The sequence below is a fragment of the Carassius auratus genome, chromosome 13 (genome assembly GCF_003368295.1).
Source record: "Carassius auratus strain Wakin chromosome 13, ASM336829v1, whole genome shotgun sequence".
Classification (NCBI taxonomy): Eukaryota; Metazoa; Chordata; class Actinopteri; order Cypriniformes; family Cyprinidae; genus Carassius; species Carassius auratus.
The window spans coordinates 460,858-479,041 of record NC_039255.1 but is presented as its reverse complement, the minus strand read 5'-3'; the positions used below and the strand labels follow the sequence as shown (position 1 = coordinate 479,041).

General features: G+C 35.4%; 1 protein-coding gene across 1 annotated transcript in view; it reads left to right on the top strand.

Annotated features, from left to right (window-relative positions):
• Positions 1 to 18,184, top strand: part of LOC113112280 (collagen alpha-1(XIX) chain-like) — a 66,850-nt gene that overhangs the window by 21,930 nt on the left and 26,736 nt on the right. Inside the window, exons 7-25 of the mRNA XM_026277698.1 lie at positions 39 to 74; positions 591 to 635; positions 1,138 to 1,191; positions 2,083 to 2,136; positions 3,457 to 3,546; positions 5,313 to 5,354; positions 5,928 to 6,005; positions 6,525 to 6,560; positions 8,440 to 8,484; positions 8,623 to 8,676; positions 8,913 to 8,954; positions 13,769 to 13,873; positions 14,266 to 14,319; positions 14,638 to 14,691; positions 15,154 to 15,207; positions 15,331 to 15,384; positions 16,517 to 16,561; positions 17,371 to 17,421; positions 17,526 to 17,570. Of these exons, the coding sequence (XP_026133483.1) occupies positions 39 to 74; positions 591 to 635; positions 1,138 to 1,191; positions 2,083 to 2,136; positions 3,457 to 3,546; positions 5,313 to 5,354; positions 5,928 to 6,005; positions 6,525 to 6,560; positions 8,440 to 8,484; positions 8,623 to 8,676; positions 8,913 to 8,954; positions 13,769 to 13,873; positions 14,266 to 14,319; positions 14,638 to 14,691; positions 15,154 to 15,207; positions 15,331 to 15,384; positions 16,517 to 16,561; positions 17,371 to 17,421; positions 17,526 to 17,570 (1,038 nt within the window). The remainder of the gene's footprint in view (positions 1 to 38; positions 75 to 590; positions 636 to 1,137; positions 1,192 to 2,082; positions 2,137 to 3,456; positions 3,547 to 5,312; positions 5,355 to 5,927; positions 6,006 to 6,524; positions 6,561 to 8,439; positions 8,485 to 8,622; positions 8,677 to 8,912; positions 8,955 to 13,768; positions 13,874 to 14,265; positions 14,320 to 14,637; positions 14,692 to 15,153; positions 15,208 to 15,330; positions 15,385 to 16,516; positions 16,562 to 17,370; positions 17,422 to 17,525; positions 17,571 to 18,184) is intronic.

Genomic DNA, 18,184 nt, shown 5'->3' with positions numbered 1-18,184 from the left:
TCATGCATTGCAGTCAGCATTTTCTCTTCTTTCACCAGGGTGAAAAAGGTTCTGAAGGCTCAAAAGGTCTACAGGTAAATAAAGTGCACAAAATGTTGTGCAATTTTTGGCGTAATGCAAAAAAAAAAAAAACCCTGATTGTACAGTGCTCAGCATGTTACAGTATCCATGTTGAAAGGCTATCAGCTTTAAAAAAAAAAAAAAAAAAAAAAAGTGACCTGTCTTTATTCTGGCCATTCCAAGAAAATAAATAGTGATAGTGATACCATTAACAATTTCTGGATTTTGTCAAATCGTTTGATAGATTTAACTATATTTAGTGTGTGTGTGTGTGTGTGTGTGTGTCTATTATAATAAATATAATATAATAATATATTATGGTTATAAAATATCTTTATTTATTTTTACACTTTGGATGTGAAGTAGGTTAAATCGTATAGTTAGCTCTAACTTTTTCAGATGAAATGATACAAATGTATTCTGAAATGCTCTGGTAAATGCTACCATTTTCCGAGAAAGATAATTTTCTCTCTTTCTTCTCTTTTTCTTAATGCTTTCTTTATTTCTTTCTTTCTCTAACTCTGATAAAGGGCAATAGTGGATTGCCTGGACTGACAGGGGCTCCAGGACTTGAGGTATCAACTTCCTGTCTCCATCAACCTTCCACTCTGGCATTGTATGATTTGACCAAGTTAGAAAGAACATTAAAGTCATCCTACATTAGTGTGATGGAATTATTGCTGACCTTGTCAACGTGGTTGACCAGCAGAATAGCAGCTCTGTCGTGTTCACTCTGATTTACTGACCAGTGGCAAACGCTTTCTTACGGATGGCTTGTTCCAGTCAGTTCTTGCTGGGTTAAATGGGTTGTGAGTATGTTACCAGGTCACAGAAAGCATCTGACTGTGAACTTCATTTTAGTTAAGGACACCGATATGGACTTCTCAGAATAGCAAGCTGTTAAAATGCTACACAGCTGGTAAAGAATCAGTACCTGAAGCAATAGTTTTCAAAGCATGTTTTCATTAGAGTTAGGCACAAACTGATTTTACATTTAGCTAATGACATAGTTTCAAACCTGAAATAAGGTCATGCTGATTAATTAAAAAAGATCTGAACCTGTTTGTGTTCTTATAGGGAAAGCAGGGTCCAACTGGTCCCACTGGCATTCGTGGACTTCCAGGAGATCCGGTAAGCAGAAAAAAGTATATATTTGCAAGACAATACATGATGAAATACTGTAAATGAGAGATAATTAGGGACCAGAATATCATACGCTATGAACTAAATGGTATGAACTAAAAATGAAAATGCCATCCAAGATATAGATGAGTTTGTTTCTTCATCAGAACAAGTGTAGAATCAGTTTCTTATTTCTTCATTGGAAAAAATTGGAGAAAGCATTACATCACTTGCTTACCAAAGGATTCTCTGCAGGTATTGGGTGCCGTCAGAATGAGAGTAGATTTTCAGCAATTTATTTTTTAGGTTTTGGGTGAGCTATTCCTTTATGAATTAAGGTTCCAAAATGGAGTTTTTGCAGTAGTGCTATATAAGAACAGTTTTGTGTTCCTTAGTTTGAAGAACATTTTGATATCCTTAAGAACAACATGAAGAGCCTATTGTGAAATTGAAAGATCCTTCACAGTACCACAGAGATTTCCATGGGCAAAAACCACATGAAAATGTCAAAATCTTGATTTAATTTAATCACACTCTCCCCATCCTTTTAATTTTTACCACTCACTCACTCACTCACAAACACAAGAAAGACAATACACATATAAATAACAGAGGCAAGGAAAACGAAGAATGCAGAGATGTAAATTGTTGCACAGACAATCAGCAATCAATCGGTAATCTGAAAATTAATTTACAGGGACGTGTACATCTGAGTTCTCTACATGTGGGAAGAGACAGCATCAGCATCACAATCTGTTCTCGGCACCTGCTTCTGCTAACGAGCATCTGCCTTTATTCCAAAAAGATGGGAGCACAGGGATGGGGGGTGTTATGGATCAAATCAAAAATGAAAAGCGGAACAGCTAAAGCATGTGTCTTATCTCTCCTGTTTTTTTCCAGGGCTCTCGTGGTCAGCCAGGACTGCCTGGAAAAGATGGAATGAAAGGAGAAAAGGTACACAAGAGCACTCCGTGACTGGGGCTGCATGTTTCTAATATGATGTTTACTTGGTTTTTCCATATGTTGAAGCACTAGACCATGTTCAGAAGAATTTGTTCACAGTTTGCACCAGCTGTAAGCAGATAAAAAGCTGTATGCTGAAATAGTTTCAGAGTTAAGATAGATAGTAGGGTCACTTGAGGTATCCCAAGGAATTACTTCTTCCTGTTTGTAATTTATTGTGGTCCTTTGGACGGCAACATGTGACATGCCTGTAGAGATACTGGAAAGTATAATGAAACTGGAAATCTTGTCTAAAGCACACTACTACCTCTGATCTGAAACTAGACCTACAGCAAATTTGATCTTTAGATGATTTATAGAACTAAAAAATGGCTATACACTTACAGATTTAATTTAAAAATTCTCCTCATCAAGTAACAACCTGAGGACTTAATATTAATAATAATCAAAATATGAGTGATTAAGTAAAAATATTTATATATACATTTTATACATTTTACATTTCATTATATATTTTCATTTTAGTTTTAGTTTAAGTATTTTTGTGCTTTTGTCATTTTATTTATTTATTTATTTACAATTATATATTTTTAATTTTACTTGTTTATATAAAATATCACACTGTTCTTTTAACACAGTGTTACAGTAGTAGCATCACTGCTTTAGTTTTCCAGTTTCTCAGTTCTTGTTTCTTCTTATCTGGCTGAAATTGAGTCTTATGTAAGTTCTGGGAACATGATTTAAAGATTTATATTTATTTTATTTTTAATTTATTTTATTTTAACACTTATTTTTAACAAAATCATCTATTTTTATAATATTTTAATTGCCAAAATATTCTAATGTTAAATTCATTTTTTTTTTATCTTAATTTTATTTTATTTCTAATATGTACAGTATATATTCCAATATTATTAATGTTGTTTTTAATTTTAGTAAGACATTGCATCACAGTAGGAAATATATATTGTTAGACAAATAGCAATATATTGTTAGACAAATAAATTAAAATTATTGTGAGAAAGTCGACTGGCAAAAATGCATTGCAATATTCACAGATCGCTCCGTCACTACAGCATCTTTAATAAAGTGAGCATGTTCAGCATAGTGGATGTTTCGAGTTCTTTTTTAGTCTCTCGCCTCATCTCTGAAGCTGCATGATGCGATATCTAGGTTGGTGGCATTTGCCCCAGATGTCTGTGATATTTACGTCCAGCTTTTATTTTGTATGTGCGGTGCTCCTCAACCTGTCAAATGACAAACCTGAGGTGACAGCAACTCTAAATGCCAGCTGTCGGTGTGTGTTTGCAGGGTGATGCAGGCGGAGCGCCGGGACCGATAGGACCCCCGGGCCTCAAGGGTGAACCTGGTGAGCCCTGCTCTGTCGGAATTTGCAATGGGGTAGGTACACTACACCATTCCTGTCTTTCTCTTTCCCTTCACCTCCATTTCCCCCACTTAATATCTGCTCTTTGGGCACCACTTATAGACAAACAGAATATCACTCAACACGTATCCAACATCCCGCCGCTTTGATGACAGCTCAGATTTAAGAGGCACACTGACAATGATGTTATGCACCTGTAAATCTGTGACACATTGCCACACATGCATTCTTCCTCTGCCAGCAGCCGGGGTTATTGATGACAGCTCCTTGTTTTCAGCTTTGACAATGAAATACTGTTCATGCTAATTCACCGCTTTGGTTAAACTATCTTTAAAAACGCCTTTGCTGTACCATCCTGACGGTACACCTGTCAGCTGTCCTGGAATGTTATAGATTGGGTTACATTTCTAGTATGTAATGTAATAGTATAAACAATATATAAACAATAGTTTAAAGACCGCATGAAATTGAAGTTGTGGTCATCTTTTCTTCCCTGTTGTGATACATTTCTTAGAAAAAAGAAAAAACTGCAGAGCAGGACATGATTTGGTCCATCGGGAGAGGATTGGATCATTGAATAATTATTTGCTATTGTGTCTTATTTCTTGCTGACTTGCCTGCGGTTTCCATGTTAGTTAGGTGCCAGCTGAACTCTGACCTTTTATGTTTTGTTTGCGAGGGAAGGAGAGAAACTGCACATTAACTGTAAAGTCGGTGAGTCATCCAGAATGTAGGTATATAGACAGATGGGTGGTGGGCAGACCGGGCACTTGTTGATCAGCTGAATGATTTGCTGGATGGAAATCTGTATAGCGTGAAGTCAGCCACCTTTATTTCCTCGCTTTTAGTGGGAAAAAAAAGAGAGGGACATTTATTTAAGTGAATGAAAGAACTCAAAACTGACAATTTGTATACACTCCTGGGGCTCGTTTTGCTCTTTATAGTAGCTCAAGTGGTAGAGCATCGTGTTAGCAAGTGCAAGGTTGGGGGTTTGAATCCCAGGGAACAGATGTCAGGAGAAAGTTGTTGTAATTTGCTTTGTATAAAAGCGTCTGCTAAATGCATTGATTTAATTTAATTTAATTTAAATGCCTATTATTTTTATTATTATTATCCAATACTTAATTTGACATAAAAATGTGGGGGGAGAATTTATATAATAATAATATTAATAATAATGTAATTATTTAAATTGAAGAAAAAAAAAACTTTGTTGTTGTTGATATCACTTTAAACACCCAATTTTTTTTTCGTTCAATTTCTTTCTAAGGCCTTACTGTATTTAATCAATTCAATATAATAAATGATTCTATATTTTGAAGTCATAGGGTTCAAAAAGGATGTTTACCTTCCGTCTATGGCTGTTTCTGCAATGCGAAAACTACTTGCTAATCTAATTCTTGCTGACCACAAAAATCTCACAGAAAAAAAAATAAAAATAAAAAATAAAAAATTTGCTGTGAATTGCACCGAACTCAAGTGCTTGCAGTATTTGGCAGTGTTGAGGGAGCTTCTTGAAATTGTGTCTTGTCAAGCTGCAAGCCACTGATTCAAAGTGGTTAAGAAAAAGTGGATTATTTTTTTACCTGTTTATATAATATATGACACTGTTCTTTTAAAACGGTTTTCATAGCATCATCACTACTTTAGTATTCCCAAAACACTGTTCCTATAAAAGTTTCTAATTTCTTGACTTGTGTCTTCTTATCTGGCTGAAACTGAGTCTTATGTAAGTACGGTATTCATTTGAGTTGGTGTTTCATCTCTTGCTTTGCACTAGGAGGAGGTCGTGTCTGGTCTTCGGGGGTCGCGGGGCCCTAAGGTAGGTCACTGCGAGAGATTCTTTTTGAAGTATTTAGTTTAATTTTCTATAAAGGAACACCCCCACTCATATTTCCCTGTGCTGTGCTTTGTCTTTTAGTCTTTTTTTTTAATGGTGTGATAAGAAATGTCAGCATTATGAATAATGTTGCTAAACTACAGAAAACAGTTTTGACTCATTCCCAAAGTTTAAAACAAAGCAAATTGTGTGGAATACAGTTTTCAAACTGGGTTAAAAGTCGAAATTGTCTGTGGTAATAGAGCTTAACTTGTTTTAAACCCTGAACAATTATTTAAGCCAGTTACATGCTGTCATAAATGACTAGCTTATGCAGAATGCTCTGTTAAAGCTCTTATTTTACTGCTGTGTAAGCATCTGTTTTTAAGGGTTTGGTTTTAAATGTATTACTACATACTCCCTGAAGATGTTCGTGATGTTGATATGGCAACCATTTTCAAACCACAATAATTGTTCAGCAAAGCCTCATTGTCTAAACTTGCACTACTTGACAGTGCTCTATGTATTTTGTAGTTAATTTAGTTTGACTGAATGAACTTTTTTGCCCTCTACCAGGGTGAGCGAGGTGTACCTGGAGTACCTGGAGATGCTGGAGAGAAAGGAGAACCTGGCTTTGGAATCACTGGACCCCCTGTAAGTACCTGTTCAAGAATTATAACTTCATTTAAAGGGTTAGTTCACACAAAACAGAAAATTCTCTCATTTACTCACTGTCATGTTGTTTCAAACTTTCTTTTGTGGAACACAAAGTTTGACATTTCAGTTTGTTCCTCACACAGTAATATGGTACAGCATCAAAAGAGTTGGAATATATTGTACAAGTCAAATTAATAACTGTTATGATACATTTTGTCAGAATTGGAGCTCGACAACTGCTTTATTCTTTTCCACTGAGTCATACAGGTTTGCAATGACAATGACTTTTCACACAGATATACACAGTCTTCATTATCGTTTCTTCATCCCACATACTTCCCGCAGACAACCACAGAACTTATATCATAAGTTCACACTATATAATATATAAGCATTTCAAGTAGCTTTAGATCTTAGCATTTATAATTTTTTTGTATATCAGACTGAAAACAATATTTATATGACAAGTGTCATAATTAATAGAAAATTAATTAATTGTTAATTTATTTTCTGTAGGGTTTGATGGGAGCTAAAGGTGAACCAGGAATTCAGGTAAAAGATCAATTAACATGCAGAAATCAACAAATTACATGTAGACCTAGCATGTAAACGAGATATAATTCATGTACTAAGGGTGGGAGAAGATATTGATTTTCCGATGCATCGCATTCTCTCTTCAACGATTCTGAGCTTAGTGTTTCACACGTATGGCAAGTGTGTGTGTGTGTGTGTGTGTGTGTGCACTAGACTAGTGACAATCGCGGTGGGCTTCATTGCAAGGGATATCTGCTGAGACACTTCCACCCGCCGTTATTTCAGTTTTACTTTAGATATGCTTTCATTTATGCAGTTTTTTTTTGTGCAGTATGTATTAGATGCAGGAAACTCATGTACTGACAGATTTTCACTTGCGCTTTGTTTTTGTTAATACAATAATTTTGTTGTGTATTTAAGGCGAGACACTGCAGGTGAATAGGGTAAAAAAATAACCAATAGTTATTACCTTACTTACCCAGTTGATTGATTACATTGATTATTGCATTTTTTTTTTTTTTTTTGTATTACAAGTTTTCAAAAATGTTATGTGTAAATATGCAAATGAGGCATTTTTTATTGAAATATGCGCTAATTTGCATAAATGTCTAGTACAAAAATCTGAACACTAGATGAAGTCAGTTTTAAAAAATTTTTTATATTTTTCTGACATACAGTATTAGAGTCAAATGTTTTTACAGAGGGAATTCTGGGTATCTTTTTTTTGTCACTCCATAATTCAGAAAATACTTTGAACAGCCAGAAAACAATATATTTTCACAATTTTGGGGGGATTAAAATGTTATATATAATCAAGGAAAATATATATGAACAAATCCCTCTGTGAAAACCTTCAGAATATAGACAGGAATAAAAATGTAAAGTTTAGTGTGTGTAAGTGCTACTGAAGTGGAAATTTATGGCTCAGTGTTGGAGAAAAAACTGTGTTTTTGCCTGCAGTGTCTCACATTAAAGGACTAATCCCCCTATGGAGTCAATATAATGTCGCATATACTGTATATTCAAAAGAATAAATGCAAATGAAAATTAAAGTATTGAGAAAAATAAATGTGCTTTTTGCAAACAAAAATAAAGAGTTGCGAAATATAAATGAAACAGTGCAGTGTTTATCACTTGTTACTTTATTACTTTATATTTGCTTGTTTAAAATCTATATTTAGTTATATTTATATTTAGTTGATTATCAATTTAGTTGACTGAAATTTTTTTATTAAAATATAAATGAAAATGTAGCCATGTGCAGTAATGTTTAAAATTGAGGATGTGACGCATCACAATGCATGTGAAATCGAATGAAATCGAATCGTTGACATGATAACCGTAATCGAATCGTGATTCGAAAGATTTACACCCCAGTAGTGTACTTATTCATTGATATTATATATTTTTTAAGATGGTAAAAAAGTTAACACAGAAATTGAATCTAGATTGTGTTTAAAATGTTGAACCAAGTGAATTTATAGTATGGTGTTATTGTAGGGCTGCACAATTAATCAAATTTCTAATTGTGCTTACAATTATGGATGCCACAATCGTTCAAAGCGGCAGTTAATAGTTCAAAGTCCACTAATGTTAGTCTGCATGCTTAAGATATGTTTTTTTTCTACATGTTATCTTAAGGGTTATATATTTGTATATTTGACTTTTGAGGCTTAATACTTTTAATTAAAGCACTAAAGGATTTTCAGTTAGAATGTTTTCAGCTTGTTTATTTTCATATAAAAATATGGCATACAGTTGCATGAAACAGTGGTATAAACACCATGCAATGTAAATTGGGATAATCGTAATTGATAATCATAATTACAATTTCAAGGGAATAATCGACAATTAAGATTTTTTTCATAATCATGCAGCCCTAGTGTTATTTTCACAGGGTCCTCGTGGACCTGCAGGATCAGTTGGAGTGCAAGGAATTATGGTGAGAAATGCTTTTATTACTTTAAATCCCAAATAAATATCAAAATAATTATATGTGAGAATTTTTTTATATAAATAATACTTAAATACCTTAAATATTCTTAAATGCATATATTTTTTTTATGTCTTTATCTGAAAGGGACCTCCAGGCCCACAAGGCAGACCAGGACCCCCTGGACCCCCTGGAGAACCGGTTTGTAATTATTTATTTTTTTAACTAACATGCTGATATTGCCTTTTTCTGGACATTCCTAGAAACAAAGTTTATATCCAGGTACACACGATGTGTTTGTTTTTGATCTGCAAATGAAAATAGTTGAATTACGATATTGACATAGCACTCCATGGGGAATAAAATAAATATTTGTTTGTACAGCGTCTCATTTTCTAATGTTGTGTCTAATGCTGCTCTAAATGGTTCTTTTTCAGACAGCACTACCTATTGTTGGAGATATGGGGACATTAATGAAGGTACTGTTTCATCCAGCTATCTAGTCTAATGGATGCTAACATTAATAGTATGAATTATAATGAACAGAACTAAATAAAATAAAGAAAAAATGCAGAATTTACAGCAAGGTCTTATGCACCCAAAAAGTTTCCTTTGAGATGCATATCAGCAAGACTTTTGCAGACTTTGAAACCTTTCATCTCAAACTAAAGGTGTTTAAAAATCTATTTTAAACTGTTCGCTTCAGTCAGATCATGGGTGGATCTTAAGACAGATCTTACCCCATGTAACCTAGAAGAAGCTTTTTTCCCCTCTATTAAACCAGAAGATTTCAGAAACATTGCCTTTCCTATTATACACAATATTTTAGTAACAAAACACAAGCGGAGTTTATACAGTGGAGATATAAAGCCCATTTTGATCTGAAATTGCTTTGAAGAACTTTAAAGCATTTATAATTTATTTAATTGTCCGCTATTTTGCTCTCTTTCAAACTCTTTAAATTAATGTATATTCAGCACTTAGAAAAAGAAACATTCTTTGAACTTTCTCTCACTGCTCTCCCTTTAATTTTTCTATACAAGTACTTTTTGTTCTGTCATCTCTATTCATCTGAAGTTTCTCTATGCGACTAGAGAAACTTCAGACAAGATAAATGTTCAAAATACTGTTCAAATACTGTTCAAATACTGATGCAGTGAGATTCTTAGGACTGAACTGTCAAACACAACAACACAGAGAGCTACTTAAAGTAGCTTATGCACTGTAATTCATCTCCAGTTTAGACTTGATGTGTTTTCATATACAAAGAAAAGGGGAATGCATTAAAACATACTTAAATGTCAAAAGAACAAGCAAGTTAATGACTTTTGTCTACAGATTTTGAATTGGGTCATGTCACGCAATAAAAAATAAATATTCTTTTGAGGGCATTCTCTCTTCTACCTAATAAAAAAAAAATAAGGAAAAATATTACCAAAATAATTAGCTGTGTACAATAATTATTTTGTGTAATTACAATAATAACCCCCCCCCCCAAAAAAAAAAGAATAAAAACAAAATAAAAATAAAATGTAATCATATTCAAGCCATTCCTTGAATATGATTTTTTTCTTCTGTGAAACACAAAAGAGGATATGCAAATATCAACTTGCTCTTTTGTTTTACACAACAAAAGTACTGTAGATGATTTATGTACTTGCAATTTCAAAAAACTCCAAAAAATACTACAAAATCACAGCTTGTCTATGATTTACAATTAATGAAAAGAAAAAAAAATGTGTGTGTATATATATATATATATATATATATATATATATATATATATATATATATATATATATACAGTATTGTTCAAAATAATAGCAGTACAATGTGACTAACCAGGATAATCAAGGTTTTTCGTATATTTTTTTATTGCTACGTGGCAAACAAGTTACCAGTAGGTTCAGTAGATTCTCAGAAAACAAATGAGACCCAGCATTCATGATATGCACGCTCTTAAGGCTGTGCAATTGGGCAATTAGTTGAATTAGTTGAAAGGGGTGTGTTCAAAAAAATAGCAGTGTGGCATTCAATCACTGAGGTCATCAATTTTGTGAAGAAACAGGTGTGAATCAGGTGGCCCCTATTTAAGGATGAAGCCAACACTTGTTGAACATGCATTTGAAAGCTGAGGAAAATGGGTCGTTCAAGACATTGTTCAGAAGAACAGCGTACTTTGATTAAAAAGTTGATTAGAGAGGGGAAAACCTATAAAGAGGTGCAAAAAATGATAGGCTGTTCAGCTAAAATGATCTCCAATGCCTTAAAATGGAGAGCAAAACCAGAGAGACGTGGAAGAAAACGGAAGACAACCATCAAAATGGATAGAAGAATAACCAGAATGGCAAAGGCTCAGCCAATGATCACCTCCAGGATGATCAAAGACAGTCTGGAGTTACCTGTAAGTACTGTGACAGTTAGAAGACGTCTGTGTGAAGCTAATCTATTTTCAAGAATCCCCCACAAAGTCCCTCTGTTAAAAAAAAGGCATGTGCAGAAGAGGTTACAATTTGCCAAAGAACACATCAACTGGCCTAAAGAGAAATGGAGGAACATTTTGTGGACTGATGAGAGTAAAATTGTTCTTTTTGGGTCCAAGGGCCACAGGCAGTTTGTGAGACGACCCCCAAACTCTGAATTCAAGCCACAGTACACAGTGAAGACAGTGAAGCATGGAGGTGCAAGCATCATGATATGGGCATGTTTCTCCTACTATGGTGTTGGGCCTATTTATCGCATACCAGGGATCATGGATCAGTTTGCATATGTTAAAATACTTGAAGAGGTCATGTTGCCCTATGCTGAAGAGGACATGCCCTTGAAATGGTTGTTTCAACAAGACAATGACCCAAAACACACTAGTAAACGGGCAAAGTCTTGGTTCCAAACCAACAAAATTAATGTTATGGAGTGGCCAGCCCAATCTCCAGACCTTAATCCAATTGAGAACTTGTGGGGTGATATCAAAAATGCCAAAACCAAGAAATGTGAATGAATTGTGGAATGTTGTTAAAGAATCATGGAGTGGAATAACAGCTGAGAGGTGCCACAAGTTGGTTGACTCCATGCCACACAGATGTCAAGCAGTTTTAAAAAAGCTGTGGTCATACAACTAAATATTAGTTTAGTGATTCACAGGATTGCTAAATCACAGAAAAAAAAAATGTTTGTACAAAATATTTTTGAGTTTGTATAGTCAAAGGTAGACACTGCTATTTTTTTGAACACACCCCTTTCAACTAATTGCCCAATTGCACAGCCTTAAGAGCGTGCATATCATGAATGCTGGGTCTTGTTTGTTTTCTGACAATCTACTGAACCTACTGGTAACTTGTTTGCCACGTAGCAATAAAAAAATATACTAAAAACCTTGATTATTCTGGTTAGTCACATTGTACTGCTATTATTTTGAACAATACTGTATATATATATATATATATATATATATATATATATGTGTATATTACATTTACATTTATTCATTTAGCTGACGCTTTTATCCAAAGCGACTTACAATTGCTAATTATGTCAGAGGTCGAACGCCTCTGGAGCAACTAGGGGTTAAGCATCTTGCTCAGGGACACATTGGTGCCTCACAGTGGATTCGGACCCTGGTCTCCCACACCACAGACATGTGTCTTATCCACTGCGCTAACACCACCACCCCAATATAATTGTCTATAATTGTTATTTATAATGAAGATCTGATTCACAGTTTAATGCCAAAATCAAAAAATGCCAACGCTCTTTTTGTTTAGTTTTGTAGGTGTTGAAAGCCTTTTTGAATGTGTACGAATTTCCTCTTTTCTCCTCTAATGTTATACCTCCACTGCTATGTCGGTTACATTCAATTTGCTAATTGTTAGTCTTGCACAAACGACACAAATATAAATGTGGTTCCTGAATCACCCTGCACTTATTGAGCAGGTCGGACTAATGCACTAGCAAATTACTACCTTCAGATACACGCTGGTTCCACGTACGAAAAGAGAATCCAATGTGAAATGTCAACGCAATCCTTACAACCCATTACGCTAAACCACTGATTACGCTTTGCAAGTATACAGTTTCCCTCTTAAAGAGCACAAGAGAAAAATGCTGCTTATGTAGCTCCGGAGTTTCAAAACCGCTTTTGAAAGCACCTTTGCTTCTGCTTTTTCTGTTTGTCTCTGTATCAATGGGTAAATCTATTGAGGTGAATGCATCAGGCTGGCAAGGTTAAAATCTCGGGGGAAAAGGCTTTGAAAAAAAAAGTGCTTCCATCATGCATGCCTTTTATCATTTTCTCCATGTGAATTGTTTTTAACTTTGGGTTTGACCTTTAGCGTTTTTAGCTATGTGCAAAGCTAGATTGCCGTGCCAAATGTGTCTATGAAAGCTGGTAAAAGCATAAATCTAGATTGGTAAATATGAATCTTACACTAATGCAATAAAGGTCAGAAGCAGATAAACCTGTCTAGAGCTCATGGGCACACAAAAAAGACATTGGAGTCCGTAAACTGTGCCATGTTTTACTTAAGATGTGTTTTAGAAGAAATGAGATGGAGGTAAAATTCATCCTTATATTTCAGAATATCTACTATAAAAATTATAAGGAAGCATTAATGACATAATCATAGAAATATAACTTCTCGAAATGTCTAAACATCGTCCGAGTCAAGGTGCAAGTGGAATCATTGGTGAATTTTTAAACCATTAAAAAATAACCATGAATTAGATCATTTACAAATGCACAGTATATCAGAACTTCAGTTTGTTGCAGATTATTCAGGACTTTCAAATTCAGCTAAATAGGTTTTATGTTTTATATTAATATTTCCTGCATTCTAAGGCATACCATTACTCTTAGTTGAGCAACTGACACAACTTTAGCATTTGACACAGTTTAGTCCCCTAAAAATATTTCTGTGCTACCATTTTGCTTCATTTTACTTGTTTTTAGAACAAAAATGTTCTGTTTTATACATAAGCAAATCACAAGATGTATGATATGTATTTTAAAACTGGAAAAGTCTGCATTTTAAAATAGAACTAATTTTACCTGCCAAATTCTTAGTTTTATATGCTGATTGTTTCAGCATTAGAGAAAATCCTTAATTTTTTCTCATCTGCATAATTTAATCACATGCAGCTGTATTTGATGGATCCTTTCTGAATATGTTGACCTTAAAAAAGCTTAATTTTGAGATGTGTTGCATCCTGAGCTTATCTGACCAGAAGGAGAGTGAGATTAAAAGAGAGAAAGTGGGATTTCTGCACCTTATATTGTGTGTGTTTGTGATGTTGGCAGAACGCCTGCAGTGTGTGTCAGAACAGAGTGCCAGGATTGCCAGGGCAGAAGGGAGAAAAAGGTTCCCTTGGAACTCCAGGTATCCCAGGAATGGATGGAGTAAAGGTACAATTTGAATCTCCTCACTAATTAATATTCTGTTCTTCCACCTGAGATTCCCTAGCACTGCTTTCTGTCATTTCTGGCTGATGCAATTAACTGATTGTTTATAGGTGGCACCATCGTAGACACAAATACACCAGACATTCCTGCAGTCCAGTCATTTGATATGAATGTGTATATAATATGAAACAGTGGTTTTTAATCCTGGTCCTTTTTTGAGTTTGTGCTCTCATTCTGTAAAATGCATCCTGCTTTGTTTGATATTTAATTATTTGACATGATTACATTCATACATTAACTCTGGCCAAAGTGTTCAAATACTAGGCTGCACTACTGCATATTCTTGTTTCTGTCTCGTGGATCTGGCTCCTTATGTTCTGGGTTGGCTTTGACAGGGGGATCAGGGACTTCGGGGCCCAGCTGGTAATCCCGGAAAAGAGGGTCCGAAGGTAAGTCGCCCTAAATCAGAGATTAGAGAAGAGAGTCGTGTGATTGGCAGACACATGAGCTTTAGCTGTAATTCTGGAAGTAAATTGCCTCTGTTACAACAAGGTGAATATATTACACATGGTGCAACAATTGTAGGAAATAATGGTTTGTATTCTTGTTCAGTCGAGTGCCTGAATGTGAGACATTCAGTGACAGGCAAGAATTGAAGCCAAAGATAAACATTAATAATAAATGAGAGCATTCTTAGTGAGAAACTAAATCAAAAGATTGTACTTACTGTCTCAACTATTTTCCATCTGTCCATCGTTGTGTTGTAGGGAGTGAAGGGTGAGAGAGGCTTCCCTGGTCCGATGGGGGACAAGGGTGATGAGGTGAGTTATCAGAATTACATGGTGCAATGCAACAAATCGAACTAATCCTGTTACAGTTAGTGGAGTTGTCTGATGCGTCATAGTTGACTACTGTACTGCTGCTTGTGTAACTAAATCTTTCAGACTCTGGATCTGAAATGAAGTGATTTTATTTGTTTGACCAGTTTGCTGTTTGCATAGGTATTTAAATGTACTTCTGGCATATATATCGTCAATGTCAGGTTGTTTTGTATACTTTTGCATTTGAAGTAATGCTAACATTGTATAGAAATGTATTTGCTACTCTACAGTTGGGCCAAAGGATTTTTATTAAAAAAAATAAATACATAAAAGGTAATTTTCAATTTTATGCTGTTGAAGTTTAGCCTCAAGCTTACAGTTAATTGGTCCAAGGTTAAAGAATGCATTTGCATACAATACAATTATTACTACAATGGTATTTGTCTGTTTCTCTATTCCCAGGGGTCCCAAGGTGTGCCAGGATTGCCTGGGTCCACAGGCCGCATGGGTCCACAGGTGAGAATTTTCCAATAAAAATAAATGTTATCATGACTTCTTAATTACTACGTGGCTACTACATTTTTTTTCTTGCGATGTATATAATCATAAATAACCTCATGCATAATCCTCTGCATTTAGGGACTTATTGGCAGACCAGGACCTGCAGGGCCCCTAGGACCAAAGGGAGAACGGGTAAGTGTAATCAAGTGATAATATCTGCTTTAAGAATTTAAAATAATATTTAGTACCTTAAAAAAGATAGAGTTATTTCAAACCCAGACATACAGTACTATTAATTATTTGTGGAACAAAGTGAGATGTTTGCAGACTGTTCACGCTATATTTTTCTATAGAATATACATTACAGACATATGGATAATGTCAAGTACATAAGTGAACACTAGATTTGAGGGCTGCTGTTGAGAAGATATAAAAAAGAATAATGTATTTAAATTTGGACCATTTCTTTCACAAAATGATCATATGTTCTCAGAAGGCCTGAAATATAATGCCAATGGACTACTTTCGTGTATTTTTTTTTACATCTTTAAAATGGTTAATTTTGCCCGTGCCGATAGCCTTGTGGAGAGCATGCTGGCATAACAGCGCCATTGCGCTATGGGCGATCCGAGTTTCGAGTCCCAACTCAAGGACCTTTCCTGATCCTACCCCCCATCTCTCTCCCATTTTGCTTCCTGTCAGTTATGATCTGTCCTATTGTAATAAAGGTTTTTTTTTTTTTTATGGTTCATTTTGTATTCCACTTATATACGTTTTAGCATACAGGTTTAGCACAACACGAGAGTGAGTGTTCATTAGTTATGTATATCATTTTAAATGTTATGTTTACACATTCCAGAGTTAAACAGAATTTTAGAGTGGGATAAAATCAAAATGTAAGGCACATCTTTTTCTCACTTTTCTGTGACCCATCTGCTTCTGTATGAGTCACACACACTGCCTGATAAATGGCTGGACTAATACTCGGTTAGCGGGAGATGAGTGAATATGCTGCTTAATGTGTTCAGCAAGCCAGTGGTGTGCCCTGCAGTGTGCAGATATACACTAGAAAGGGGATAGAGGCATTTTTCATCGGTTTTCATCAGCTGGTCAGCTCCACTGAGAGCCAACCCAATAGAGCCAAGGGGCACCAAGTGTATCCTCAAAACTTCCAAATGCTCTATCTGACACCTGTTATTATTCACAACATTTGCTAACACTGCAGTGTGGTGTTTCGCCCTGACTCTCAATGCAATCACATACTTTGTTTGAAGAGGCAGTTTGTGTTATGCATGTAAAGGAAATAAATTTATTTCTTTTCCAGGGCAGCGAAGGACCGCAAGGCAGACCCGGACCCCCTGGACCCCCTGTAAGTTCTGAATTAAAGTGTGCATTTTCTACACCACTAGGAATTGCAAACATAATTGCATAAATGACGAATACTTTCCTACAGGTTTCCCACTGTCTGTCATTGGTCGCCAAATAGATATCTCCGCCCCAATCTAGCATTAAATGGTTGGAGTTTTGAATACAACAAGCAATGTTTTGATAGTGCAACAGTATTTATCCTTTTTGGGAAAATCAGCATACATGTGGTTTATTAATAGTTCTGTGTAAAAATGGAATGGGAACAACAATTTTACATAGAAAAAAAAATCAGCTTTCAAAATCAAAGTGTGCTTTAATCAAATAAAAAAACTGTATTTGAATACTTGTAATTGTAGTTTCATACAAGCTCAGACCTGAATATTAGCTTCAGCATCCCACGTAACCATGTGGTTGTCATTTCGGTGAACAAGAAATATGCCAAATCTATTTTCTTCAACACTCTAGCTCATTTCAAACAAGCATAAGAAATGAAGAACTGAAATGTATACAGTATGCAGTGCTCTGATACATTAAATTGACAGCCATAATTTCATTACCACTTTAGTGACCCGAGAAATCCAAGCGAAATGACAATAATAGACTCATATTTAGTTTGTTTCCCTTAAGATTGCATAGCTTGCTGAATGATAAATAAGGAGAACAATCTCATTGACTTTTGTTTGAAGGAAGAAACTGTGTCATATCTCGAAAACATAATATCCTATTGATTTGGGTGGATTATTCTGACTTGAGCTAATAAGCAATCACCTAGCAGCATACTTAAAAACCTAGTAAACTTGTTCTTTTCAGGGTGTCCCATATGCAGAGGGCAATGGGATGAGCAGTCTCTATAAGCTTCAGGTAAAACTTTAACCTGATACTAAAACACACTCACAGTATTATGTAACATATTTGTCATATTGTTCACACTTCATAAACGGCAATAATCCTTTTATTATTTCTAGAATGGCGCAGCTAATACAGGTCAACCCGGACCACCAGGGCCCACGGTATGTGTCATATTTTTTAAATGATGTACCAAATTAAATAAATAGCTCTTTGACAGTGAAGTTGAATGTCAATACACAAAGTTACATTGATTTGGGAATCTGTATTCGGTTTCGCCACTGATTTCAAGAGGTTTACACAGCATGAATTGAAGGACGGATCACGGCCACACAGACAAAAATCTGAAACCCAGACAATGAAAGTAGCCCACAGGGAGGAGGTCAAAACAAACCCATCACACATACTCAACAAAGTAGCTGTTGTAAAGAAGGGGTAACTGAAAAGCAGCGCTTTTACAGGAAAAAAAGAGAGAGAAATATGTATAAAAGAGCTTTTCTGCCCTAGTGGAATCATCCGATTAGCTTATCAACACAGTGACACGCACACTTATCTAGTCTGTATGTAATGTGTCCTTCCTTTCCATGAAGAACAAGAGTGTATTCCCTCCTGGGCCATCTTTACCAGACCGCCCAGAACTCTGGAATTGCTAAAACCTTATCAGTAGGTCTGAAAGAGGACACTCTCCAATCTCCCTCCTTACTGCGATAGACTCAAGGAGTTGCTTACAAGTCCCTGGGGATGCTTTGTTTCGGTTTATCCTCAACTGAACTTGTTC